Source organism: Bombus vosnesenskii, unplaced genomic scaffold, assembly GCF_011952255.1.
Source record: "Bombus vosnesenskii isolate JDL3184/JDL3185 unplaced genomic scaffold, Bvos_JDL3184-5_v1.1 scf7180000013305, whole genome shotgun sequence".
Classification (NCBI taxonomy): domain Eukaryota; kingdom Metazoa; phylum Arthropoda; class Insecta; order Hymenoptera; family Apidae; genus Bombus; species Bombus vosnesenskii.
In genome coordinates this window covers 52,088-80,005 of record NW_022882954.1, presented here as the reverse complement: position 1 = coordinate 80,005, position 27,918 = coordinate 52,088, and the positions used below count along the sequence as shown (strand labels likewise).

At 43.2% G+C, this 27,918-nt stretch overlaps 2 protein-coding genes across 2 annotated transcripts; both read right to left on the bottom strand.

The window, feature by feature from the left end:
• Positions 1–1,102: 1,102 nt before the first annotated feature.
• Positions 1,103–2,835, bottom strand: LOC117234601 (ichor). Its single transcript, XM_033495980.1, has 2 exons — positions 2,145–2,835; positions 1,103–2,045 (listed from the first exon to the last, which is right to left on the bottom strand). The coding sequence occupies exons 1-2, from the start codon at positions 2,712–2,714 to the stop codon at positions 1,263–1,265; spliced, it is 1,353 nt and encodes a 450-aa protein (XP_033351871.1). The 5' UTR covers positions 2,715–2,835; the 3' UTR covers positions 1,103–1,262.
• On the bottom strand, positions 2,768–26,973 carry LOC117234558 (uncharacterized serine-rich protein C215.13-like). Its single transcript, XM_033495911.1, has 4 exons — positions 26,867–26,973; positions 6,701–6,809; positions 2,814–3,689; positions 2,768–2,773 (listed from the first exon to the last, which is right to left on the bottom strand). The coding sequence occupies exons 1-4, from the start codon at positions 26,971–26,973 to the stop codon at positions 2,768–2,770; spliced, it is 1,098 nt and encodes a 365-aa protein (XP_033351802.1).
• Positions 26,974–27,918: the final 945 nt, after the last annotated feature.

The following is a 27,918-nucleotide window of genomic DNA, read 5'->3' as shown; positions in this document are numbered from 1 at the left end:
AAAAAAACGACTGACTATCTTACAAAAATAAACCGATAGAAAGGGGAATAGATAAGAGGGAGAGATAGAGAGATAGAGAGAGAGAGAGAGAGAGACAGACAGACAGACAGAGACGAATGAAATTAAATAACATAGAAACGGAAAAGGACTGCGGACAATATGAGTGTGAGAGTATATTATATAAAAGCAATATAAATAAGAGAACAAGCGGTAGGACTTACTTGATTAAAAAAAAAAAAAAAAGATAATAAAAATAAAACGTATTTGGAAGAGATTAGGTACATCCGTAGCGAGACCATACGCGTGGCCGCGCCTCGCGTAGTTTTCGTCACTTCCTTTTACGTCTATTACGTATATGTTACACCTAGCTATGTATATGTATACACTTATATATGTATATATATATGTATATATTCATATATGTATATATATACATATGTATGTATATATATATATATGTATATATTCATATATGTGTATATATACATATGTATATATATGTATATATATATATATATATATGTATATATATGTATATATATATATGTATATATATGTATATATATGTATATGTATATATATATATATATATATATATATATATATACATATATGTATATATATACATATGTATATACATATATATACACTCTCTCTGCTCGATATGTTTTGCTCGAGATTTTCCTTTTTCTTTAATGTTCGCTTCTTTCTACGTATGTATACGCACGTACCCGCGTACGTGTGCTCTGTTATCGACACGTATATATACACACCTCGCAACAGTGGCATGCACGCACAATTTAACGTCGTCAATGTAACACAGCACAAGAGATCATCTCACTTCCTCTGAATTCACCCCCGCAGAAGAATCGTTGGTCGAGTCCCGATCGAAGGCTTCATACCCATCTACGAGATTCTCGATCCTGCTCGATATTGCACCTGGGAATTACGCACTGCCGCCTATCTTTTCTCGAGACCGAAAATTATCGTTCGGCACGGTTTCGTTAGGTTCGGCCTAAGTTTGCCCACTCACATACGCTTGATAGAATCAGATTCCTCGTTTAGCAACCCGTTTAACAACGCATCAGCTTCTCGTTGATTTTCCTCGAACGAATCGTATTAAACACGTTACATAACGATCGATTCGTCGACGTTTTGACGTCTTAACGTTTCGATCAACGCCATTTCGCCATAGGTACTTACAGTAATTTAGGTACGCTCGATACGTTCTCCCCACAATAGAGAGAAACCGCTCCATCGATCTAATCCCTGCCGATCCTTTTGTGAATCTGTTGGTGTTTAATGAGGTGCGCCTTCTGCCTAAAGGCTTTGCCGCATACTTCACACCTAAACGGCTTCTCGCCCGTATGCGTTCTCAAGTGCACCTTGATATTGCTCTTGTTTAGAAATCCTCTGTTGCAGATGGAACACCTATGCACCGGCTTCTCCTTGCCGCCTATCAGGCCAGATTCCGTTCCGTACGGTAGTGCCGTCGCACCCGTGCCTGGACTCTTTTTCGATGGATTCTGAGAGCTTGGAGTAGGCCGTGACCTCTTTCTGGGGTGAGAAGGTGCCGCGAACGACGAGTGCAGCAAATGATCGGGACTGCACGAGGTTGAGACTCTGCCAGGTGGACTGACAGGTGGGTAGGGGCTCGTCGACGACGGAGTCTCGCCGCAGGATGCATTTTGTAGGCCAGCATTCGCGGATTGCAACCTGGCGTTAATCAACGGCGCGTACCCATGCGTCAGCAAACTCTGCAAGGTCGAGCCGTGCTGCTGTGCTTGCGTCGAAGGTGTCGCCGTCCCGTATATCTGCGAATACGGGCTTGACGACGTAGTTTCTTGAGCTTTCGGCGAGCACGCGGTATCGATCCACTCGGCAATGTCGATCCAATCGCGCGACGCGTCCGGGTCGTGCTCCGAACCTGCCCCGTTTCCACCACCAGGAACTGTTGTGTCCGCTATCGCCGAACCAATGATCTCTGCTATATCTTCGATATCGTAGTCCACTTGTTGCGTCGACTGTGGCAGCTGTTGCTGTTGGTGATGATGATGATGATGATGATGATGATGCTGTTGTTGTTGTTGTTGTTGTTGTTGCTGCTGTTGCTGCTGTTGCTGCTGTTGCTGCTGTTGCTGCTGTTGCTGCTGTTGTTGTTGTTGCTGCTGCTGCTGCTGCTGTTGATGCTGGTGATGCTGTTGCTGTTGTTGTTGCTGTTGTTGCTGCTTTTGGCTACCCTGCGGGCACGGCGTGCTGGAGGATACGACCGGTGACTCGTAATATTCTTGATTCGATGAAGACGTTGGCGATGAGGATGGTAGCGACGGCCTCTGCGCGGACGACGCTATCGTGTGATAGTGATGACCAGGTATACCGTTGATGCTCAAATGTCCGGTATAGCCGGTGAAGGGTGGAAGAGGTTTCAATTCTGCCAGCGATTGAGCCGAGGCGACGCCGACCGACGAACCGAGAAGAAGGGTGTCCCATGCATCCTGCAGACCAGCTGCCGTTTGCTTGACGTCGGGAGGCTCCAGGAAGTCCGGACCAGTCGCTCCCCATGGCGACAGCAGTAAACTGTCCACTCCGACAACCTCCGCGGGCGAACCACCGACCACGATGCCTGTCCCTTGACTGCTGTGAGGCGGCTCAACCCCGGAGGATGTTAAATGCGGCGGCGCTGTTGGCGGACCTGACTGAGTTTCGTACTTCATCTCGATCACAATATCCGAGGTTGGCGATACACCGCCCGGACAGACGGGCACGATCACGTCTTTAACCAAGGAACTCGTTTGGCTCTTGCCGGTGCAAACGGTCTGCTTCGTCAGACACCTGGGATTCCCGGCTGGGATGATGTCGTACGGCGACGTGGTAGCGAGTTCCTGCTCCTCACCGGTATCCAGAACGTCCTGCGACGATTGACCGAGAGGATATTCTACCTTGATGCCGCGCACCGTGCTTTGTTCCTCCTGTTGATGGTCTTGACTCGGCCGTTGCGTATCCGTGGACGGATACTCGAGCTTGATGCACGATCTCGACAGAATGTCCTCGTCGCTGTCGTTCCTACAGGAGGCCGTCGAGATTCGCGACGTGGACAATAAGGAACTGAGCAGGGATGCGTTAAAGGTGGACGTCGAGGACGAAGACAACGACGGTGACGCTGATGAAAGTGTCGCGTTTGTCGTTCTTCGTTCCTCCGTGCGTACTTTCGGATATTCCTCCGTCTTGATCCTAACGTTTAGAGACGACAGGATTCCGTTTAAGGAATCTGGCGACGCGACACTGCTGTTACCGACGTTGTTTCTAGCGTTAATCGGACCGTGGGATATCGTCGACGTGGACGGTAGCACGTTACTCTGACCCCTGGTCGTAGTTGGGACCCCGGTTCGCAATGTTCGATTATGGGTCTCTGTGGAGGACGTGGTGGTCAAGAGCGCGGAAAACGTCAGATTGCTGGCCGAAGAGGGTTCCGGTGACGACGAGGCGATGCCGTACACGCTGCCAGGCGAACCTACGGCATCGGCACCTCGCGCTACCGAATCCACGTGCCCGAGGCCCGACGACGAGCACGAAGAGGACGACGTCGAGGCGATACCGTAGCTCGTACAGACGCTACTGTTTGCGTTCGACTGATTCGCCTGATGTTGCGATTTGTGTCGGTGGTCCGGTTGCTGCTGCTGCTGCTGCTGCTGCTGTTGTTGTTGTTGTTGTTGCTGTTGCTGTTGTTGTTGTGACTGTTGCGACGGACTATTCGCGTTACGATTCGGTGGACTATAGAACTGAAAACCACCACTACCGTTATCCGGTGCCCCCTCGTCGATCCTTGGGGGCCCAGGGGTCGAGGGGAAGAGGGAACCAGGATTCCACCAGGGATCCACTCTACTGCCGGGGGTGCTGCAACCGCCAACGGCGCCGCGGGGACCTGTAACATGGATTTCAGTTTTCAAAAGGAATCGTATACGTGATAGTCAGGCTGCGGATTTTTATGCATTTATGGAACATTTGAAAGAAAGGGTGCAGAAATCCACAGAATCCGCGTAATATCGTTTAACACCTATTACAACATTTTGAAGGTAAAACAAATCTATTCCTCTACTTGCCTTTATAAAGATACGAATCGATAGTAATAATAATAATAATGAAAAGAAGCAGAAAAAGAAGAAGAAGAAGAAGAAGAAGAAGAATTTCACCGTGCAGCGAAACGTCGCTCGTTTCTATTTTACCTTATATTCGAAATAATTTCTATAAAAACGAAAGTTTGATCGAGTTTGCGCAGTCGTCGAATACTTTGGAAATTAAAGTTTTAAATTAACGTTACGTCAGGTTCTGTTCTTGGCTTAAGAAATACGAGAAAGAAGGATCCAAAATGCAATGATTATACGGTAAACGGAAGAAATAGTTTGGTGAACCAATTACTTTGTCTTTTATTTCCGCGAGCGTATATATCCTACAAACAATACTATTCCTATGTAGCATGCATATCCACAGGTAAAACGTAGGTAATACTGGTGCGTGTAAATACACATGTATAGCATAGCAGCATGTATCGCAAAGTTAAGTAGGCAGATACCACTTCTCTCGAGAAGAAAGACTTGCTCCTGTTAACTAGGTTAGTGGCACGCTAGCCAGCCACGGCTGGGTACACTCGACCAACCAAATTGCCGCGTTTAAAAATACATTTTCGTCTTGCGAATAACTAGCTACCACACGAGTGAGAAATAGAGAAGAGAAACGCAAAAACGAACGCAAAAACGAACGCAAAAACCGTTCATTCACGAAAAGGCAGACGACGCTGGTAGAAAATTCCAACGCAAACAAACGGAACAATGCAAAGTAGGTTTGCGAATCACGCGACTCCTAAGAATAGAAGGTACAAAACTGTCCTTTTTTAACTTTAATTTCTAAAAGTATCCTACAATCAAATAGAAAAGTCTGAATAATCTAATATCCGGTTGTGAATGACATATAAATCTGGTCGTGAGATGATTGCACAAAGGAAGATTTATTTGCATTTTATCGGAGGAGTTCGCGATCCCCATATCCTGCCACGAAAAACGCGAATCGGCTCTCTCTGTCTCTCTCTCTCTCTCTCTCTCTCTCTTCCTCTTTCTCCGTTCCGATTGACACATCCGCGTGGCCGTAGAAGCACGTCATGGGAATCATGCAAATGGTCGGCGCATACGTATAGTCCGACTGCCCACCACGAGGTCCGACATCCCTCCTACCATCGTTTCTGCCCCAGCCAAGCTCCCTCCAGCATGCCGTATCCGTCCTTGTCGTCGCGTCGGTTAGAGCCCGTCCTTGTCGATTGCCAACCGACGGTAGACAAGCGTTGGAGGTGCCCGCTTCGGGGACCGACAGAGGGGACAGGGGCCCTCGTGGAGCTGTGACGTGTTCACCGGGTACCGTTATCCAATGGCGTGGACTGGCGAACAAGCCGCTCGACCCGCTCGTCGATCAACCACGAGAAAACAACTCGCACTACGGTCCCACTTTTTCAGCCCTACGACAATGTCTCGGTGAGCCACTTATCAATGGGATCACCGGGTATTCGCGCGGCGCGACCAATTCGGCTTTATCGATTTACACCGACCCATCCAACTTTTCGACTCTTATATCGCGTTTTAAACCGTCGTTCGATCGTATATTTCCTTATATAACCGTCGTTTCGTATATTTCATATATTCACGCTTCGGATATTTGCTTGTTCGTCCGATATTCGACGATCGTCGACGGAGTTTATTCGATGGCACGATGCAGCCGCATGGAGGAAAGTTTGAACGGGTTTGAAGCATCGTCGATACGAATTTTCTAGGTTACCTTTAAAAATACAAATTCCACGGCTCTGTATCGTAACGAATGGGACCGTTCGTAACAATCGTTGCCGATACAAACATATCGGAATTAAATGACCGTTCACGCGTAAGCGAGAAGAAGCTGCAACGTTGATCCGCGGCCACTCGTGCCCGTCGCTATACGCCGAAACTATACCGCGCTCGCGCTCGCGTATAGTGGGGGCCCGAAGCGAAGTAGGCCGGAGCACCGTTACAACCCGCTGCACGATTCGAGCCTACGCAAATCGGCTAGATTTTGTCCAGATGGCTTTCCTTTTCGTTGTGAAAAATGGCGCGTGCGAGCCGCGGTTTCCGTGCTGACCCACTTTTGCCGGCCGATGCGCCGCTATCCTCTTCGCCAGCCAACCCGCCGATTTTCTTTCGAACGTAACGACGCCGTTAACTTGACAACATGTCCCATGAAAAACAATCGTGCCTCTTTTACGCTATGCCTTTTATAATATGGACAACGTTGTAAACGGAAATCCTATAATCGTAAATCGGCGTTCAACGCACGTTGCAGCAATTCTACGATCGATCGGCTGGCTGTCCACGATTAAAATAACCTAGGTTAGAAGTATTTTTACGCTCGGAATTCGAATTTCTCGATGGTTGAACGAGAGGCGCGCGCGTGGTCACGTGACGGGGGCGCACTTGTTCGCGCTACTATACGCGGCTAAACTATATCCGAGCGCGTGTATAGTGGGGAACGGAAGTAGGTCGAAGCACCGTTACGCGTTGCGCTCGACGGAGAGGAGGCCTACGCAAAACCAGTCAGATTTTGCTAGGCGCGTGAGCCATGGCTTTCCTTTTCGTTGCGAAAAATGGCGCGTGCGAATCGCAGCTCCCCACGGTGACCTACATACGGGAAACGTGCCACACTCGTACTCGTGCACGCGTCTCCTGTCTCCCGTGGTACCGTGCTGCTGCTGCTGCTGCTGCTGCTGCTGCTGCACACTGTTGGTCACGCCGCTTCTCGTAACACGGAAAACCAGAAATCAGTAAACGTGAAACTCGCTTCCACGTTTTCGCGTGCAACCCACGAACCAGGGATCGTGCGCGTTTTTCAATTCGGTCGACGTTACAAGCTCGGCTTGTAAAAGCCTCGTTGTTCTTTCGCTTTTGGACGCGCACGGAAATTCCGCGCCGATCACTATCGGTCTTGACGATAAAAGTAACGATTCTAAAGTAATTCAAAAGTATGGAAATTTCCTTTCTTCCTGTGGTTCCCCGTTTTTTAGGACACTTTAGCAATCCATACAGTCTGTCTGAAGCCAAAGGACAACGGAATAAGCGCGTTACAGATAAGAAAGGAAAAAAGCACGTTTTAGCAGGTTCGCGAAATCCTTACGATAAAATTCGATATCGATCGCGGATAAATTATACAGGAAGAAAAAAGGAGAGTACGTTTCTAGGAGCGGAAGTCGCGTTACAGGTAAATTGGATTGACACGTAGGAGGAATGCAGGAATGCAGGAATGCAGGAATGCAGGAATGCAGGATAACGCGTCTGTTGGTCGGTGACTTTCGCGTTAATACGTTTCAAAAGTAGATACAAATGAGGGTATTATCTTTTATCTATCATAGCGGTATATTCAAACACGGTTATATTTAGAACGTTCGTTAGCGCTCTAGCTGATTAGCGTCGACTATGTGGGTTTGAGAAAACCTACTAACTATCGTAAAATCCCTGTGCAACGTCAATCGCTTTCGTTCGTGCTGATAGATGTACGGAAACTCGGCTGTACGCGCATCGAAATTGGAGACTTGAACGCCGGCAAAAGCGTAACGCCCGCCCCTCTAGCGCTTCGCATACTTCGCGCAAATACCTTATCTTTGACTCATGGATCTCGTAACGACTCGTTAGTATTCCGTTAAATACGATCGATTCTGCAATCGTACGTGACCGACCACACGATTTTTTATTGTACGAAAGCGGACGCGTGTCACCGATACGACAAAATGCGAGATTAAGTACCAAAGATTAGAGTTGGATACGACACAAGTACAATTACGCGAAACAGGAAAAAGCGACGTGATAGTTATAAACGCGATAGTTGGTCTGGAAATAATTAGTTTAGCATTTTTTAGTTGATTCGAGAATAACGCGACAACGATCGAGAAATGGATAATCGAGCGAGTCAGTTTCACAGAAAATCTAGCTGTTATCAATTTCCATGTACGTATTCCATGCACGTGCCTACGACGATGACAAAAGTCTGGCGAAGCTTCGGCAAGTGGATAATTTTGTAATTGTCCACCATGTAATCGAACAGGATTTCAAGGTTGAAAGCATGTTCTCTTGCGGAGAACCGCGTTGACCGATTCAACGTTGCTCCGGTATTTGGCCGAACGTCGACATCAAAATGCATGGTAGCAGATAGGCGCGTACGAACGTACGCGAGGCAACCTGGCACCGTGCTGCCAACGGAGAAAGTGCGGTAACCATTAAGGTAAAGGTTAAAGAAGACTAGCTCGAGGTAAAGGAGACGGCTGATGGGAAACGTGTCAAAATGGACACAACGAGCGATCGGAATTCCGACCACCGTCACGATCTCTGTCCGATCTCTGTCGGATCTGTCGGATCTCTGTCCGACGAAAAACTGTTTACTATTGTACTACGAAGAAAGCCAGGCCGATTCTTCGGGGGACAGTTGCCTGGACGATGAAACAAGCCCGGCAAAGTACCGGTACTCGAACATCCGAGCGAACAAAGCAGTTACGTTGGCCGTTGAGAAGAGCGAGGCGAGCATGGACGCGACCGTGGTCGGAGCTGCGAGTATCTATAGAGCCTTGCGGAACTGACGAGTCGGAAGCCCCCCTACCTCGTTGGAATACCGGTTAACGTGGTACACTGACCTACTCTCCAGCCACGGCGGTAACACCGGCTCAATGCCCCACCACGCTGTTATTCTCTCGTCCTTCTCACCGCCGGTATTTCTTCTCGCTCCTCGTTCCTCGCTCCTCGCTCCACCCTCTTTCCACCTTCCTCGTCGCTCCACGGCATTCCCTTTCTGTGCCTCCGTAATTCTCTCTCTTTTCTCTCCGACCGCCACTTTTCTCTCACACCGAATAGACCTGCTCTCTCGCCGACAAACTCGCTCGTGTTTTTCTGGTCCTTCGTTAAAAAAAAAAAAAAAAAACAGCCTCTGACGTGTTTCCCGATGCTTGCTCTTTCACGCGCTTCCTCTTTCTTCGTCCTCGATTCCTCTTCTGGGAAGGCTCGGCGCGCAGCATTGAAAGTTTCCAAGCCGACTTACGATAGGTTACGATCGTTTATATCCACGAAGAGACGAAGGCTGCGGCGGCTCGGTGCAACCGTGAATCGAACAGGTGGAATACCAGTTTCGTAGGCGGAAAATTATTAACGCGAACAGGGTTAATCGTCTTGACAGTTTCTTCGATATCGCGGCGATAGAAAAGGGGCAAGAAAGCGAGACGAGCACCATCGCGTTAACGTAATTGCCATTACATATAGCATCGGCATATAGGAAGATCAAAGGTCGCAAAGATACTTGGCAAATCAAACTGCCTGCAACGAATTTTCCAAATAATTTCGGTCGATCTCGGCCCGAAAAACGAGCATACCGCGAGAAATCGGCGTGCTGACACTGACACTGGCTCGAGCCAATCGTGAATCGGCATGGAGCAACGAACCGCCTTGCGAGATGTCTACAACCTCGCGCCAACACGTCGATCCCCCACTCGCCAGAACTAAGCAAGTCACTGCGGAGAAATTTCACCGCGAACCGAGCAGCCTCCGTCTCCGCCGTCTCTATAGTCTTCTTCCTATCCGACGTCCTCCTGGTTGTCGGTACCCGAATACCTAATGGCCGTGTCGGCTTCTAAATGTCAAACAACCACCAACAGCAAGACGTATAGGTGCTGCTTTCCTAGGCTTCCTTATCCCCCTAGGCCTACTTGTCCTACACTTTCGTCCGTGTATTATATTATTACTATGCCACGATTCGGATATCTTCTACACTTGGAAAATGGACGCGCGCGCGTTCCTCGAACCGGTCGTCGAAATTCGTGGTCTCGGTCAAGGACAAGCTCGTTGTTCCCAAAACACAGTCAGAGGCTCCAAGAGGTTCCAAGGCTCGAGATTAAGGCTCGACGATCGAGGCTCGAAGTCTTACAGCGAGACTTTGCTCGGAGGAACGTTATTCCGTTGTTGCAACTGTCGCGTAAATTTCTTTAGTCTAGCTCCGCTGGCAAAGACTGGAATCTACTGGATCGAACTCGCGGCTCTGCTATACGATTCGTCGTCCTCGAAAGAGCGAGAAACTGAAAAAGTCTAGCGGCGATCGCAACACCTGCGAGTAAGATCGCCAACGATGATACTCGCGAAATAAATTTCTCCCAGAAACCGTTTACCATTCGACCCGTTATTATTCAACGGCCAACGACTTTGACACCCTTCCCAACTAAATATACGGCTAAATATACGGCTAAATATACGGCTAAATATACGGTGGCATTCATTCAACTGCAATTTCATACGAGTCGCCATTGCCGTAGACGTTTCCCCCTCGCCGTAGATAGAAAGTCGTTTTTACGACGGTGGGAACGCAGATCGGATAGTCGGCAGATGTGGATGAAAAAATACATGGAAACGATATTTAAGGAAGAGCCGCCTTTCTTCGCGATCTTTGCGCAAACGGATGCGGCTTCGTTGCAAATTTGCCCATTTTCGATATACCGGGTTAATATAGCGGGTTACCCGCGGTCCACCGCGGAAATACCGAAATGTTTTCACGCCGCGGAGAATCCTCCTTTATGACACGGTTACCAGTACCCGTTACTAACTGTTAGGTTTTAGTGCCAGGTCCCACTGACACGTTGCGAGCGACCTCTCGAAACCAACCAAAGGATAACGATATTTCCCATTATTCGCTTACATCGGCTATCGAAACAAACTCTTAAATAACAAATATCTTAAACAACAAATAGAACCGAATCGACGAACCGTTATACAATTATACTATCGCGAATAAAAAGTACTCGCTACTTAAATCAACGTATTCGCGTCAACTTGGCCACTTTGCACGATGCACAATTTTTCAATTTGCCATGTTTTCAAACCAGCTTAGATTCCTACTGTATACTCGCGATACAATCGACGATCCATCGCATCGTGACTGCTCGATTTCTCAATTTCCAGTGTCTTCGACTTTTTACTGGGTCGCATCGGTGTAACACTCTCTATACAACTTGCTGCTGTTCCGGAACAATTCTAGTCCATTCAAACAAGTAGACCTGACCTTCCTTACGATATCGTTCACCACGTTGCGAAAGTCCAAGGATAACCAGCTCGCGACCATTTCATTTACTACGCGATCGTTCGTACGCGGCGGGGTCGTTAAACGAGACTCGTTGAATTTCTTCGCAGCGGAGGGAAAAAAAAGTCGGCCGGAATTCGCAACTTGGATCGTGAATACGAGACACGGGTTCTATCGTTAGAAAGCGTGGTAACTCGAATGACGTATGTGGTACAAGAAATTCTGTGCAGGAATCGATTCATAAAAATGCAACGCCGTTCGCAAAACGTTCACGACCCGCTTCCTCAAATTCGTCGCGGAAAAACCACGATCGAATTAATCATTTGTTACGAATGGCACGATACGCGCGAAATTTGTGCAAACAGAGCAGCCATATTGTGTAACTGTGTCAGTTTGTCAGTTTGTCAGTTTGTCAGTTTGTGCCGTGATCCAGTCAGTTAATCGTACAACCGTCGTTAATCGTTTCGAAGAAAGGTATTTACACGTGCAACACGTGTAACGCCGTTTTCCCTCCTTTTCCCCCATTTTACACCCAAATATCAAATTCACGCGACTCTTTCTGTGAAAGTAACCGTTCTGCAGAAAAACTGTTTCTTCTACAAAAAAATGAAGATTCGAAACAGACGGAAACAATGGAACGAGGATAAAATACGTGTATTTTAACGATCCACTTACATATGAGCAGCGTGGTATCCAGAGTGGAATTGTTGATGTCCTCGGGACCACCTGCTCGTGTAAATCTATCCAGAGAATGAGACACTGTTCACCCGTACGTCTGGTTCTCTCGACGACGAATTATCCAGATCACTTGTACAGACTTCACCTGTCACGCGGCGCAGCACCGAGCAAAGGGCGAGACGAGGCCCGACAAGCAATAACAAAACGAAAACGTATCGTCGTGTTTCTGACGAAACGGAACGACGTAGGGAAATCTGCCAGGCACAAGATCACCGAATATACGATCGTCGATCGATCGTCGAATTCTCCGAGAAGAAACCGGTATCCACGAAAGAATCTTCCTTTTCCTCTCTTTCTCGTGTTCTTCTCGATCATCCGGCGTTTCCTTCCAGGCTGACACGTTCCCTCTGGCAAGTTGTGGAAAAATCCGTAATACGCGTTTCGGCATAGATCAGCAAATGGAATTCCCGCGGGACACGATCCTTGACCTTGACCAGCGTCTCCTCCCTTGCCTCCACGAACACTGTCGATCTTTCATCGGCAATCCGCTGTTCCTCATCGGCCACCTATCGTTCTCTCTTTACACGGACTTTGTCGTCGCTGTATCACCTTCGATCTTGCTCGATATCCTCCGCGTCGATGTCACAGGCTCCGGGATCGATAAGACGAGACCGTATCAAATACGATCACTCGACGACCACGTCTCTATCTCGCGTTTCTTCTGGCAAAATCCAACTCGGATACGATCACTGTCGCGACAAAAATTTACGCACGAGGACGTTGACGTCGTCCCTTGATCCAACGACTCTTCCGCGTCTCATTCCTCGTGTCTCGTCAATTCCGAACTATCTGACGTTCCGGTTGATAACGTTCGCGAGACAAGCGCGCGCGAGAGAGGAAGAGAGCGCGCGCGAGAGAGAGAGAGAGAGAGAGAGTGACGGAACGAGCAATAGACAGAGAGTGATAGAGAGTGATAGAGAGAGGGGGAGGGGGAGGGGGAGAGGGAGATGTGGAGAAGAAAGAGATAGAGAGCGAGAGAGAGAGAGAGAGAGAGAGAGAGAAGGAGGAAGAAAAAGAGAAAGAGAAAAAGGGAGAGAGAGAGAGAGAGAGAGAGGAGGGAGGCCTTGTCGATGTAGTACGAACAGGAGAGAGGCCTCGCTCGTCTGGCGCCGGACGAGATGCGACTAATTCCTAAAAGTAGGCGAAGAAGAAACGAACTGGATGGCCTGTGGGCCCTTACTGCGAGGGGTCTTACACGGCACCAACCGACAGCGGCCCCTACTTCCAGTGGCCCTCCTTGCGTACCGTGCGGCGAGAGGGAGAGGTGGGACCGAGGAGCCCCCACCACAAACGAATTGCTACCTCCTCCCTCGTGATTCTCCTCCTGTGCGTTGCTGCTCTTCTTCCACCACCTTCGGCCACACCATTTTGTGTATCCTACACCACCGGTGTTAAATCACTGTCCACCGATCCCTCCGCCACCGTTCGTATCGTAACACCGATACGTCGTCGCCTGGTCAGAATACCACTACGCTGGTCGGAAAGAGTTTCCTCGATTTCGGACCAGCCACGATGATTCAACGATACCGACTACGACCAAGTAAGTACTTTGATACGGGCGCCGATAGATCTCAACGTACGATTCTCTTCGACCCTAATCGCTCGAAGGTGCGCAACTTTTCTCTTTTTTAACGTAATCGTTCTCTCTCTCTCTCTTTGTCTTTTTAATAGAATAATATGCAAAACGGAAGGTAGCAAACGAAAAAAGCCAAGTGTTTTTACAGATACGAAAACGTGATTGTTCGTTGACCCACGAAATGTGTTAAAAACATCAGTTTCTGATACTTTTAGTTATTAGTTGATACATACGTATAAGTACACAAACATACAAAACGTTCGAATTAAATTATACCTGATAATAACTAAAAAATAAAACAACTCTACGCATTTCCCTTCTTCTTTTTTCCCTTCTTTCTCCTAGATACTTACCAGCAATCAGTTTATGGAAACGCGACAAACACATTTGCACATATATCCGTAGTCAGTGCACTTTCTTATTATCGATGTCGTTATTATTATATAGAAACAGAAGATTAACCGCAAAGTTACGACGCGAATTAGACTCCGCTCCTTTCCTATACATCTGGTGGAAATTAAAATACACGTATAACTATCGGTCATCTTTTTATTGAAAAAAACATTTTTAATTCTTTAAAATACGTTACACTGAAAATCATACTTGGTCGATGCTTCTTCGACATTCAGTACTTGATTCACTTGATTCAACTTCATTCGCCTCGATTACAATTTTATGCGTGTTATTTAATAATAAACTACCTTATTGTTGTTACGTTCGTGCAACGAATTTAGAAAAGGCGCACAATCTTCGTTTAAACGTTCTAATGGTTAAACGTTAGAATGGTTAAAAAACTAGGCTCCATACAGGACAACAATCTCGTTACGAGATCCAATATTTCATAATTTAATCGGATACAGTTCTTACACCATATAATTACACACACGTATAATTGCAACGAATGTGCGATATGACGAATGTTTTGTTCGAAAAAGATTAAAACAATTACAATTATCGGACACATTATCGACGATTCTAAAGTATCGTTTGCTCGCAAGGAAGTCGAGTTTTCGTTACGAATCCTCCATCGGTGGAGTGACTCGTAATTTGTAAAAATTAGTTTCTTTCAATAAAGCGATTAAATATATAGACAAATCTCTCCATTTAAATCCCGTTTCTTCAACCGCTTCCATCAAATCTATCCAGCAAGTCTCGATAAAACTTTAACGGTCTATTTTCTTCGTGCCTAATCATCGTGCAAATCCGATACATACTTATTGGAACAACAGAAGTGAAACGTCGTTGGTATAAGTTATTGTATGTTGATTCCTACGACATTGTTCCTCCGTTGGCCGTCTGCTGAACGCAAACACCGGTTCAATTATCCCACCATAATTAATATCCTTCGATTCCAATTAAAATCATGAAATCACGAAAGCACTGGCGAGAAATGTTCGCCATACGAACGTCTACGATACGTTCAATCGCTTTTCACCCACGCATCAGAGTATTATCAACGCTTCACGAAAGAGTATCGTCTTCGCGTGTCCCCGTATCCCATTTATCCACCATGGAGTAAGACGCGATACAGTTATTCGAATCAATAGGATATTTAAGATGACATGCCAGAAGCAATTTTCATCGTGATTCATCTAGATTCGGTTATGAACGATTTTCGATGAATCTACCAAAGACAAACTATTCGACGAGTTATCAATGATGCGACATATACACAGTATACGCGTTACATCAAACGAGGAATAAACCGTAATTATTTCTTCCTTTCTAACGTGCGAATACCGAAGAACAGAACCAGACGCAATTCTAACAGCACTATAACAACAGGATTACGCAGCAAACGCAATAAACTGTATGCTCGAATTCACCTCGCGGTCGATGCGATCGAACGCGGAATAAGTATATATTACGTGGTAAATGTTATCAATGTCGCAGCGTATACGATAAATAGAATACAGAGTGTTTATATGCCGCCGAAATCGAAATAGCCATCCAACCGAATAGAAGCTCTAGGCTTCTTCCTCTTCTAATTAAGGTTTCGTAGTCCCGCCGTTAATTATCGTTATCGAGCCAATGTAAATATCGTGAAAAAGTCACGATCTATGTAAATTAGTGAACCAGAACTACATATATAGATGGCGTACCTGTTTTATATTCGCGTCCATCGTCGAGCACGCGAATTCACCAACGAGCTAGTCGTGTTTACTGTAGCGCGTCTGTGCTCGAGTTTTGAATTTAACTGGCAGAGACGAGAATTTCGTAATTTTCACCTTCACCAGATACATCGACGATCGAACTTATACGTACCATTGCCACCGGCGAATGGCTGTACCGTATACGGTACGCCCGAGTTTGAATAATTTTCTCTTCCTTTTTCCTTTCCACAAGTTTTCCTCTTCGTTTTCTGCCTCAAAATTACGAACTCAAAGTTACGCCCACTACGCCAAACGATCTTTTCGTGCATTTCTAACAGCCAATCGACTAGTCGACGATTACGATATTAGTCAACGATACACAGCGTGTACTTGATACTGAAACTTGGCTAAATAGGAGCTTGTTATTCGGATACATGCGAAAATAACCGCGCTGACAAAGTTCATCACGAAACTGTTTATCTCGTATGATTGGTCGTCTGTCGGATTTTCCACGATCATGGGCGTGCAACAGAAACAAAGATACGCATTATGCATGCATGACTGCAGCTCGCGAGAAAGATGGCAAAGGTGTAATTCTTGCACTGTAATCGAGTTATGCACGAGTTATGTTGCGCCTCCAACGCGCTATATTTAGACGAGCGGCGATCATTCGTTGCCGTTTAACTGTTTACGTGGATAATGATACGGTTTAATCGTTAAAGTTTAAGGTTTATTCCATTTGATTTCGGTCTTGCTCTCATTTTAACGAACAAACGAAATTTGTAATATCCTCGTCATTCAACGTGGAATTGAATCGAGTTTACCATAAAATCGGAAGGAAAAGTTATTAATTAGTTAAAAGGTTAAAGCATTAACCGTGAGATACGATTCGATGTCCATTAGAGAAATATTCGAGAAAATTGGCTCAAAAATGGTGGGAAGGACACGGTTAAACGAAAAAATAATTTTATACCGAACCTTATTCGTTTCTTACGATTTCTTTAATAAAAGAAAAGTGCTGTATCGATCGAAAAAAGTGTATGTTTACATCTTTCCCAGATATCATATCGGATAAAATATCGTTTATGTACATTATGTTTATGTATTAGGCACTTATGTATTATCAGGCATCAGGTATTAGATATCTACACCAAGAACTCGTGTATACTACTACTACTACTACTACTAATCGTTTTCTTTTATTCGAGTATTTGCAAAATTGTTATTCATTATTTGTTGAATTTTTAGCTGGTCTTGGATTCCGACCAGTCAATTCCAACAAACAACCTTGTAGTCAATGGAAATAACGCGTGGTGAAGTTTCTGAAAAGTTGAAAGAACACGAGCAAAGGAATGTTCATACGCTTTCAGCACATGCCTCGTCATGGCCATTTCTTGCAACCATCCAAAGCGCTATTGCATGCCCGTGTTCGTTGGTAAGATGCGTTCTGTTCGGCCAATGTATATACCATGTATTAATAAGACCAAGCATCTAAAAGATCAGAGATCAAATAATTCTTAATAAATAATTTCGTATCAATTAATAGGCTATATGGGAAATTGTAAATATCTTCTAGAACCATTACTGGAAATATCTATGTTAGATAAAAAATCATGTAACTAATAAACTTGTGACAAATTCATCGGCGATGTAACAAGCAGACACGTTGGAGAAATCGCTTTTCGCAACTTTCGATAATACCGAACATTCGCTCTCAAACGAAGCAAAAATGTAAGTAGTATTGGATCAGGTATGAATTTTTGTCGACGCAAAAAAAGAAAAAAAAAATAACCCTTCAACGGAAAATCCTTTTACAGTTACCCTACAAATCCGTGACAGTCATGGTCATACCGAACAGATGAAAAACCAAAACTTTCAGAGATTTTAAGAAGGGAAAAAAAAGCAGGTTACCGTTATTGTAACCGTAGTTTGCAAAATACTATAAACGGACCTATCGATTTAGTCATTGACGGAATTCCAGGTGGCGGAAGGTTCTAAGGTCAAACTTCTTTTTTCCTCCTTTAAAGTGGAAACCTAACGTCGAGAATTTGTCTTCGCACTGGCAACGGCATTGACAGTGTTTACCTACATCGCATCTTCCTCCCATCAGAAATTCCTTAATTATCCGGTATTTCTTATATTCGCGCGTTTCTTCCTTGCCGAAATTACTAAACACCGCTAATCCAAACTATGCCAATTTCGTATTGAATCGTACGAATAAGTTTCCTATTCACCCTATGGAAGGGAAGAAAAGGCAATAAAGGTATATACGGTATATGTATCACGTCGCTGCGATGTTATTGTCACGTCGTACACGCTGCCACGTGTAATAGGTTCCTTTTTTCCTCCTTTAAAGTGGAAACCTAACGTCGAGAATTTGTCTTCGCACTGGCAACGGCATTGACAGTGTTTACCTACATCGCATCTTCCTCCCATCAGAAATTCCTTAATTATCCGGTATTTCTTATATTCGCGCGTTTCTTCCTTGCCGAAATTACTAAACACCGCTAATCCAAACTATGCCAATTTCGTATTGAATCGTACGAATAAGTTTCCTATTCACCCTATGGAAGGGAAGAAAAGGCAATAAAGGTATATACGGTATATGTATCACGTCGCTGCGATGTTATTGTCACGTCGTACACGCTGCCACGTGTAATAGGTTCGTGGCGATTTGCATCATAATGGGTAATTGTTGTATAACTTTCGATTAATTAGGCGTCGAAGCTTGGTGGTGCTGGCCGCGGCAGGCATATGGTCGAAGAGGGCTCCGTTTTTCTGTGACGCAAGGACGCGCGACACGGTACGACGAGCGATCGCCGCGTCCCACCGTCGGGGGCCCCTTTCCGTCGATTCCAACGAACCGGGCCCCACTTTTGCCCCAGTCGGTTACACTTTCGTTACTGCGACTAGTGGTACCACTCGACCGCGTTCCTCCTCCGCGAAGATCGCTAACCAGATCGACCTAATTGTTTCCAAGTTTATTTTAAAAGTATGCGAACCGTGAGAGTCTTCTCGGTCACTCGCGGGGAATTACCAACTGTCTCGCTTCGTCGAGCATCGTTCCGTTCCTCGATCATCATTCTTGCCGGAAATGGAAAGAAAGTTTCGGAAATATCGCTGATACAGCTACAGATCTATATACATCCATATACAGCCATATAGAACCAGTAAAGATACAACAGACATTTTTCGATCCTGTGGAAAATCTGACCTAGTCGTTTCTATCTGGATTCTTCGAACAAAACGTGTACGTAGTTGGTGCGTATTAATAGGAAAACGAAATCCTGTTTAATTTAGCTAAATTTCTCTCTTCTTATTATCTGTTCCAAGTATAATGCAGCGGATAAAGAAATTACATCCAAGATACTCTCTTCCCCAACCATCTACTCGAACGTTAAAATTGTTTCAAACGGAGGCTTAAACGAGGATCACTCGTGATTCTTCGTAAAAGTCAGCAAAACGGCAGCACAAAACCTTCTTTATTGGCAATAAACAAGGCAATCGGCAAGCCCTAAATGTTCGAACGGAATTCACAGGGTTGTTTGCAGAACCTCAATCAACCGTAACCTTTCGAGCCTTTACAAAGAGAACACTGTAAATGTCACCATATCGCGTGCTCTTCCAAAGTCAAAAGCTGTCAAAATATTTAGGCATCCCCCTGCCTAGAAATATCTACAACCTAGAAATATCTATATCGATTTTCTATCATATAATCATATATAAATGTATATAATCGAATATTTTTAAGATTGACTACAGCTCGGGACTACAACTACAAGGGTAGTAATAATACTTAAATAATAAGTAAATTCTCTATCTATTTTCAGCGTAGAGTAACAAGGTTGTAATAACAGTAAATAAGTCCAAATAATTGGACTTTGTGACAAATGTTGTATAAAGATATTTCTAATTATTTCCAATTAATACCTTACATCGCTTTACAGATAAGGCAACGTGAAACAAGGCAGAGATATTTGTTAATCTACGATATTGGTTTATTAATTCGAGATTACGTTATCGTGCAATTAATTATTATCGAATACCTAATTCTAATTCATACGCGTACATTATACTGCAATTTGTCAGAAAGAATCGAATACCCTTTATACATATATAGTTGAAAAGACTGAAAAGCTATGTTCGTATAATTCATAGTATAATTAATCCTTCTTTTATCGAATAACAAATATAGAATAAAGTAAAATTAGTCGAATATTTATAATCAATTTTCATCGTTACTCGTTTCATCGTCCAATCTCTTTATTTCCATCGATATAAGCCACTTATTTTGTTCGAAAGCATAGAACAGAATATTCGCATTTAACACAATTATTTCAATTCCTTAATCTTGCTCCGTTAAATAATCTCGTTTTATTGAAAAAGTCACATTCGAAATTGAAATGACCAAAGTACTCGTTCGATACTTGCTCGTGCCGATGACACGATGAATTGCATGTATTATCCTGGAATTCATTTAGGCACAAGGTGTCGGCCAAAGACACGTGGACCGTAAGGACGAAGCACGACCAGGAACGTGGCAACGCGAACAAGACACGTGTGTCACAGACGGTGAGAGTATTTGTTACGAATTGTTGAAAATTTACAATGGTCACGTGTCGAAAATACGACACGCGTGACGACTAGTTTAAATACTTACGTTCTATACCTCGGGTCCTTGGAAAAAATTGCCCAAATATCCTTCTCTCCACGTGTTACAAAGTTCTAACGCGATTCCTTCTGTTTTCTCAATGTGGCTTCAATGATAATTTACAACCGTCATTTTCACGTTATCTCCCCCCCCCCCGTGTTTAACTAAAAGTGCAGAAATAGTTATGGTATATTATTTTCTCGTATCATTACATAAAACTTACACCTAAACATTACCTAAACATTAAAACCTAAACATTAAAACCTAAACATTAAAATTACATTAAAATTCGAGGGAAATGTTGAACAGTTGAAAACCACGCACACCCCCTGATAAAGTAACAAAACTTCTTTCTCCAATAATTTATAAACGTTACGGCTAAATATTCTTTCGAGCGATCTCGATCGAATTGCAACGCATAACAAGCTTACCGCCGCATAACAAGGGAAACCGGGATTTCTCTGCATTAATAATAACGTAAGCGTAAGCCATAAGACAAAGAATAAGGCAGAAAAACCAACGAAGGATAGATAAGTTGTCATTGCTCGTGCAACGCAGCAAGGTTCTCCCAAGGAGACGATTAAATAAACCGAGGCGGCTCGCATAGTCGACGAAGCGATTAGACAACGATTCACACGCGCCTCGAGGTACAGCTAATAAAACTCGCTGAGGTCAAGCAAATTACTCGTCAAAAGCGTTTCCTTGATTTGCCAATTACGTATCTTGCGTCCGTTCCGCCCTTTTAACGATCATTTGATTTTCATTAATAAACGTGGTTGAAACGAATCGTTGAAGAAGCAATTACGTATATCGTTGGCAACAGAGTGATTCAATTTGAAAATCTCGTTTTCTTTCGTCGCATTCGTCTCGTTTTGAAGGGGAAATATACTCTCCACGAACGAAACACTTTCCCACTAGTTTCGTTTACACATTTATTAATTAATTTAATCGAACTATCTGTCGCGTTATCACATTTCTACCACTCGAAAGTTAAATACTCGTACACATACACGCTGTGTGTTACACATTAACTGAAATATTTGTACATACACATTATGACAAATAATGCAATTAAATTATAACGATGTGTGCACAATGTCGGCTAATGTGAACAAAGATGGAAATATTATAATTTACATATCATTTACGTATCATTTACACGAATATTACGAAGGAAGAAATAGAAAGAAATAGAAAGAAATAGAAAGAAATAGAAAGAAATAGAAAGAAATAGAAAGAAATAGAAAGAAATAGAAAGAAATAGAAAGAAATAGAAAGAAATAGAAAGAAATAGAAGAAATAACATTTTATTGTACGGTATTTAAATTATTTATTAATTTAATTACAGTCCTTTTTATTCAATACATAATAATAAAACTGAATTATCTACAACGTTGATACGAGTTATATGTATATGCTAGTGGACCACGGTATAATACTGTTTTCTATAACGTGCAACATATTTATTCGGTCGTTTCACTGCTTTGTTAATTTTATTGTATAAAATTCAAATAGCATAATTCGAGACAGAAAGAAAATTTTACTTTCCTATAGTAGTAGACTATCCTAGTAGGTCGAAATCTGATCTAATTTTCGAAAAGTAAGGAACAACGAGTATTCTTGTACGAAGCAGTGGACTACACGGAAGTTTTCCAAAAGGGAAAAGACTACCTGCGAAACGTACCGAGGCTTTCTTATTGTCGGTACAACGAACCCGATAGGATCTTCTTCCGAAAAGAAGAGGATCTTCTTCCGTAGGCGGAAAAGTAGGGAGAAGAAAAGAGCCGTGAATAATCGGTCATTTCCGACGACAGTACGCTTCTACACGGTTAAGTAGTATGAGTCTAAATATTGCGAGGCGTGATTTCTTACGGTCGGTCGGTCGATTACCTGCCTGCCTGCCTGCCTGCCTGCCCACCCGGCTGCTTGCCTGGCTGCTTGCCTACCTTGCCCGCCGAGTTTTCCCATCTCCATGCTTCCCAACCAAAAATATTTTGCCACGCGAGATTTGATATGCTTGTTACAGCGGATCGCTCTTCTAAAAGTCAAAAACAGTCCCTCAATGTGGCATAGCGATCCCGATACTCTTGAAATTGGTTTACTCTTTCTTCTAAATAGATTCGGCAATTGGCAAAAACTGTTGCTGTCTGAAAATTGCTTTCCATATTGCGTAAGAAAAATTACCTATAATATCCTAACGGATAACAGACACTTATTAGTTGATAATACGTCAAAAACGTTCATTCGAACAAAAGACAAGAAGAACATTTTTGTATCGTTTTATTCGTTGAAATTCGTAATACCGCGACTCTGTCGTTTTACAATTTGTTAAAATATTCGTTCAAAAGATCTTTTACAATTACTCGTTCTTATCTTTACCTATTTTCCTTTCAAACCAGAAAGGCAACAATCAAAAACAAGTCGGAGAATTTGAAATACTATTCCTCTTATATATTCCTTTATGACAAATAGATTCAGTTTCGCTTCTGCGAAATTCACGCGCGAATGGTATTCGCAAGAAAGATATTTCCAACGTCGATAATTAACAAGAGAAAGTTATTAAAATTTCAAACTGATTGTCTTTAAAATCTATACTCTTCGTCCACCGATAATATTATGCAAATTTAACTTTCTTCTACACATTATTAACGACTATTAGATATATTTAAGGACACGAAAGAGTCTCGATCCAAACGTTACATCAAACTCTATCGACTCTGTTTAATCGCGGAACCGCTAATATTTACGGATCGCACGATAATAACCTCGCCAGACGTAATAGACACGCAGCCTGAACTGAACACGCTATGAGAATACTGCGAGGATAGAGATCCCCAAGTAAACGTCACTCAAACCGAAGTAGTAGTCTACCGCAAGTTTAGCGAACGGAGGTTAAAATTTGTTAGCTTCTCGATCGTTCTCCTAGCAAAAGCTGGATCGGCTCTGACAGCATTTTGGAAACCTTCGGTAAAAAGAAAAATACATGTCTATACATAACTGAAAAGTAAAAATGAAAATGTTCCATTTTATACAAACGATGCCAAAAATAAAAGCTTTTTGTTTAAATGAATAGACTCGACGTGTTTCTCTATTTCCAGTCAAGATCGATTTGATCGAGGAACAAAGTTCATGGCCACGTTCCCAACAAGAAGCCGTAAATAATAATTTAACAGGTTTCAATGACACTGAAATTGTACGGCGATTGTTGGTAGGCACGGCACGACGGTTTTGCTTTTTGACAACTTAAAATTTGGACGACGGTCCTTCCGCAAATACGCCTGAAAATTTACGGTGGTTTTGCGAAAGAGCGAGATGAAAGAAGGAACGGTTTGTGGCACCCGATGTGGCCACCGAAAACCATTTCGCTCTGCCATTATTGCTGCACCTGAGTAGATGAATCTCGAGACCTTGACCAAGAAGGGATGTGCTACTTGTAACGATTGTAGTAAAAAATAGTAAATGACGTTGTTCGGAGATTTGACAGTTTACCGTGGCAGGCATCGCAATTTTACGTCTGACGTTTTTATTTATCGATTCTCACAAGTTCGATAAAGTGATTTATCCAGAGGCTACAGAAACCAGGAGCTAGATCTATACGTAACTTGCAGCATCGTTTTAAACATGAAAAGGTATAATAAATCACAACGCTTTGTTTCTCTGACGACCTAATATTCAATAAAATATTCAATAAACCAAAATCTTTCCTCCTTACCGTATATTGAAATTTATCTCTAGTAATCAGCGTAGTAATCAGCGTGGTAATCAGCGTAGTAATCAGCGTAGTAATCAGCGTGGTAAACAGCATAGTAATCAACGCTGTAACCAGCGCTGTAATCGGCGTAGGCTGGTAATTCGCGCGATAGTTATGCCTCTTTCATGGGTAGTCACCGCCATAGTTGCCACCGCCAATTCCAAAACTGTACAAAATCGGGAAGATCGTATCTCGCTGCCTGCGTCAAACGGCGCGACACCCGTGTACTAAAATCTTACCGTAGTAAATCGGCCAAAAACAACCTGTGGGCCTAGATGTGGCCACCGAACATCCTTTTTTTGTGTTTTACAACACTCGGAAAACCGTACACCTAGCCAATTCAATGTTGAACGGCGTCTACTACAACGGCGAAGAATCCGGTGGCCCGATGCTGTAAATTTTACAAATCGCAACATCCTTACCTTCGTTGCTGTTAACTGTTGGGAAATTTTATTGTTCGCCGTTCTGCAAGGTCAAGAGATATCGCACAATACCTCCTTCGAAGGAATCGAGCTACCGAAACGAAACGAACAATCAAATTATTCTACCTACCATCGATTAATTAATCCTTGTACGAACGATCAGAAAATTTTATGCTTATCCAGCAAGTGTACAAGTGTCAATATACAAGTTTCAATCGCTTTAATACTTTACATTTTTCCATAACTTTCAATGTAAAATTATCTATAGATACAAAGTAATTCGCTTTGTATCCTCGCTAGAAAATTGAAAAGTTGCTAAAATAAATATGCAAATGGATAGCCGATTGGATCTGTATTGGGGTTAATGATCGCCGATAACGTAAATTTCTATGAATATTTCATGGAAAGATTAGGTAGAGGGAGGGGGCCGCGTAATTTTCTAAATAATTATTTATTAATTAGATGAATTGCGTAGCTTGATTCGTTTACTTACTCGATAATGATAGAAAAATTCGTTCCTTCTACCAATGAACCCTGACGCACCAACTTCCACGTAGATAATACCAACATCGGTATTTATAGGAAAGTTTTCTTAATCTTAATCTTAATGTATTTTTCATCCGTTTATATACCTATAAACAATTTTGTCATAAATTGCAAACGTCTAAGATTCTATACCTTCTTTGCTTTCTACGAGTCGATGCAGTGGAAATAATAACGCTGTAAATGTGTAATTCCGTTTTTACCACAGTCTGTAGTCCGCAGTCCGAGAATTAAATTGGCGTTACTATTAATTTTGACAAAACGTAAAGAATTACATTTAATAGCAAATTAAAATTTTCACTTCTATCAACTGCGATAAAGTATAAACACTACGTACGAATTTTCTTTTCAAAAATACGGGTTAGTCTGAAACAACGTTTAATTTCATTGAATCTAGTTTAAAAGTAATTAATCGAAATATTTTATTCGATAAATAATTCAGTACTTCTCAGGTACTTCTCCTACTTCTTCTCGTCACGATCAACGATGCATACAAATATTTAACCAAGCCGAAATCAGTCGGAATACAAATTCGCGCAAAAGAAAAACCTATAGGATAAAAAGAGATTCGAAAGAACGAGGCAATTCGCGAACACACGGCGCGGTCGGAGACGCGTGCATTTGTTCGTAGGAAGTCGGTAGCCGATTACCAGACGTCCGCTAATTGGAAAAAGGTGGCTGGATGATGTCTCGATCGGCCTTGCCAAGGACTTGGCTGGCCATTCTCCGATTAAACGGCCGGTAGCACGCGTACGAGCTTCAACGTACGTGTGCTTGCAGAGACAGATACACGCAATTTGCAACGTACGTTTACCTATACACGTAATCGAACTTGCCTGCAGGTAACACATACAGTTAACAAATAGCCCGTGCATACACGTAAACGCGATAGACGCAATAAGGAACACGCGAATTCGCCGTTCACGCACACACGTATGCGTTTACTTACGTACACATAATGGGAACACGAAAACTCGCTTACATGCTTATACGGCTAACGCATAATACACATATACCCATACGTAGACGTAATTGGAACGCTCGAGTTTTCTTGTACGTATACATATACGTATACCTATACGTATACGTATACGTATACGTATATGTGGGAAAGAATCGTAAAGTCGTGATGAGCACCAAGTGAAATTTCTTGGTGGTATACTGGAGCATGGAGGATCCTACCCCTACCATACACATTGGCCGATGACTAGAGATAGGCGTTAAGTGTAACGCAGACGCGGACACACACGTGGCAGGCATACGTGCTGGTGCACAGGTGTACAAGGCAAGAAACCTGTAGCCTGTAGCCTGGGTGGCGCGTGCACACATAGGCTGTCGATGCGGATGTTTTACACTAGCTCACGAGGAAACTTACTCGCGTTGCCGTTACACGCTCGTGGTCGCTAAGCCTGTGCAGCCGTTACATAAATATGCGCAAGCCGTATTACTTCCTTTTTTAACAATCCGTTTCGTAATTGTTTATCGCGCCGAGACGAACCGCTGCGCCGCTCTGATCGCCGGTGAACGGCCAACTCGTTGTTTCGAGGCTGACGCCCCGTAATGCACGATTCAAACGTGCACTTACTCTGAATAACAGCGTTTCTCCAATACAAAACCATTTTCTACCTATTTAAGCTTATTTAAGTAATTTTACGTATTTAATAGTTCGCCGTATTTATTTCTGTCTTCCAAATCAATATTTGTAGGCTGAGTTCATTTAGCAACGTTCCACGGTTATGAAACCAGCCAAAAATGTTGAATCGCTCGATTGTACAGTCGCTAGTCTAACGAAAGTAGTTGAATACGGATAGACGAACAATTGCCAAGCTGAAATCATTTTTCTCGAGTATCGCAACAACGGTAAACAATTTTTCACGATACTACCAAAGAATTGCAAAATCACAAACATCCTCCATCGTCGGTGATCTTGAAACGAAAGAAATTCTACACTTTCACCGCCTAACGCGTCCAAGCAACCTCGACTGTTCTTCTTCGCTCTGCACCAATATCGGCAATCGATCCGCCACAATTTCGACAAACACGTCGCATTCCGCGTTATCGACCATATCATCGTCATCCACCATACCACTATATACCCATATACATACTACATAAATATCGTTTATATAGTATATCGTTTTTGTATTAGGTACAACTCTTTAACAATGCCTCCAATGACACACGTTTGTACGATATCCTTTTCCTATCTTGACCGATGAGACATGGCGACAACGTTCGATCGAAAAGAAGCTAGCGCACAGTTGTACGATATGATACAAATAAAACGTTGAAAAAGCTCATAATATTATCCATTATGATGGAATAAGTCAAATATTCGTACGACTTCTCATCGGTGGATTGCGCGTACAAATATAGTATATCCAGGTAACGTATAAATGTCGTATTAGGTATTAGGTGATTAAACCAATACCCAAGTAATTTATATGTATTTATAAGTATTATAATAATTTCTAAACATTATAACGTTATAATATCTGGCAAATGCATAAATCCGAAGGAAGGCGGAATATTTGAATTATATTACCGAGAATAATCCGCTGAAGAACAGCAAGAGAAATATCAGTTCAAGTAAAAGTAAGCTATTCCATCATTAGTCGTCACTAGGCTCAAATAAGATGAGTAAAGAAAATGAACCAACCAATGCCTTCCGCATTGGTTATGCGACATATTTACAGAAAGTTTGACGGATAGAGATAGCTACCAACATTATTTTAAACGCTACTTAAAATTTAACAACAAACAAACCGTACATGCGATTCAAAAGAAAGAAAGAAAGAAAGAAAGAAAGAAAATTCGAAGGAGAAAATGGCGATTGTTTGAAAAATTCGAGGAAGAAAAAGGTCTCCTACGATCCGAGACGATGCGTGTGAAATTAACAGAGGAGAAGCCGGCGATCGTCAAATCCAGTTAGGTAAAATCGCACATTTCGTTCATTAATCGCACATATGAAAATAATGACTGTACCAGAGTGTAGTAGAAAACTGAAACAAGACATCGCACATGATCAT

Excerpts from the sequence above, each read along its gene's own strand:
- LOC117234601 (XM_033495980.1), bottom strand. The coding sequence starts at position 2,714 with ATGAAGTACGAAACTCAGTCAGGTCCGCCAACAGCGCCGCCGCATTTA. Across the intron at positions 2,046-2,144 it reads AACAACAACAACAGCAGCAA|CAACAGCAACAGCTGCCACA; the intron begins CAGCAGCAACAG and ends CATCATCATCAC.
- LOC117234558 (XM_033495911.1), bottom strand. The coding sequence starts at position 26,973 with ATGGTGGATGACGATGATATGGTCGATAACGCGGAATGCGACGTGTTT. Across the intron at positions 6,810-26,866 it reads AGCGAAGAAGAACAGTCGAG|AAGCGGCGTGACCAACAGTG; the intron begins GTTGCTTGGACG and ends CCGTGTTACGAG. Across the intron at positions 3,690-6,700 it reads ACGAGTGTGGCACGTTTCCC|CAGCAGCAGCAGCAGCAGCA; the intron begins GTATGTAGGTCA and ends CAACAACAGCAG.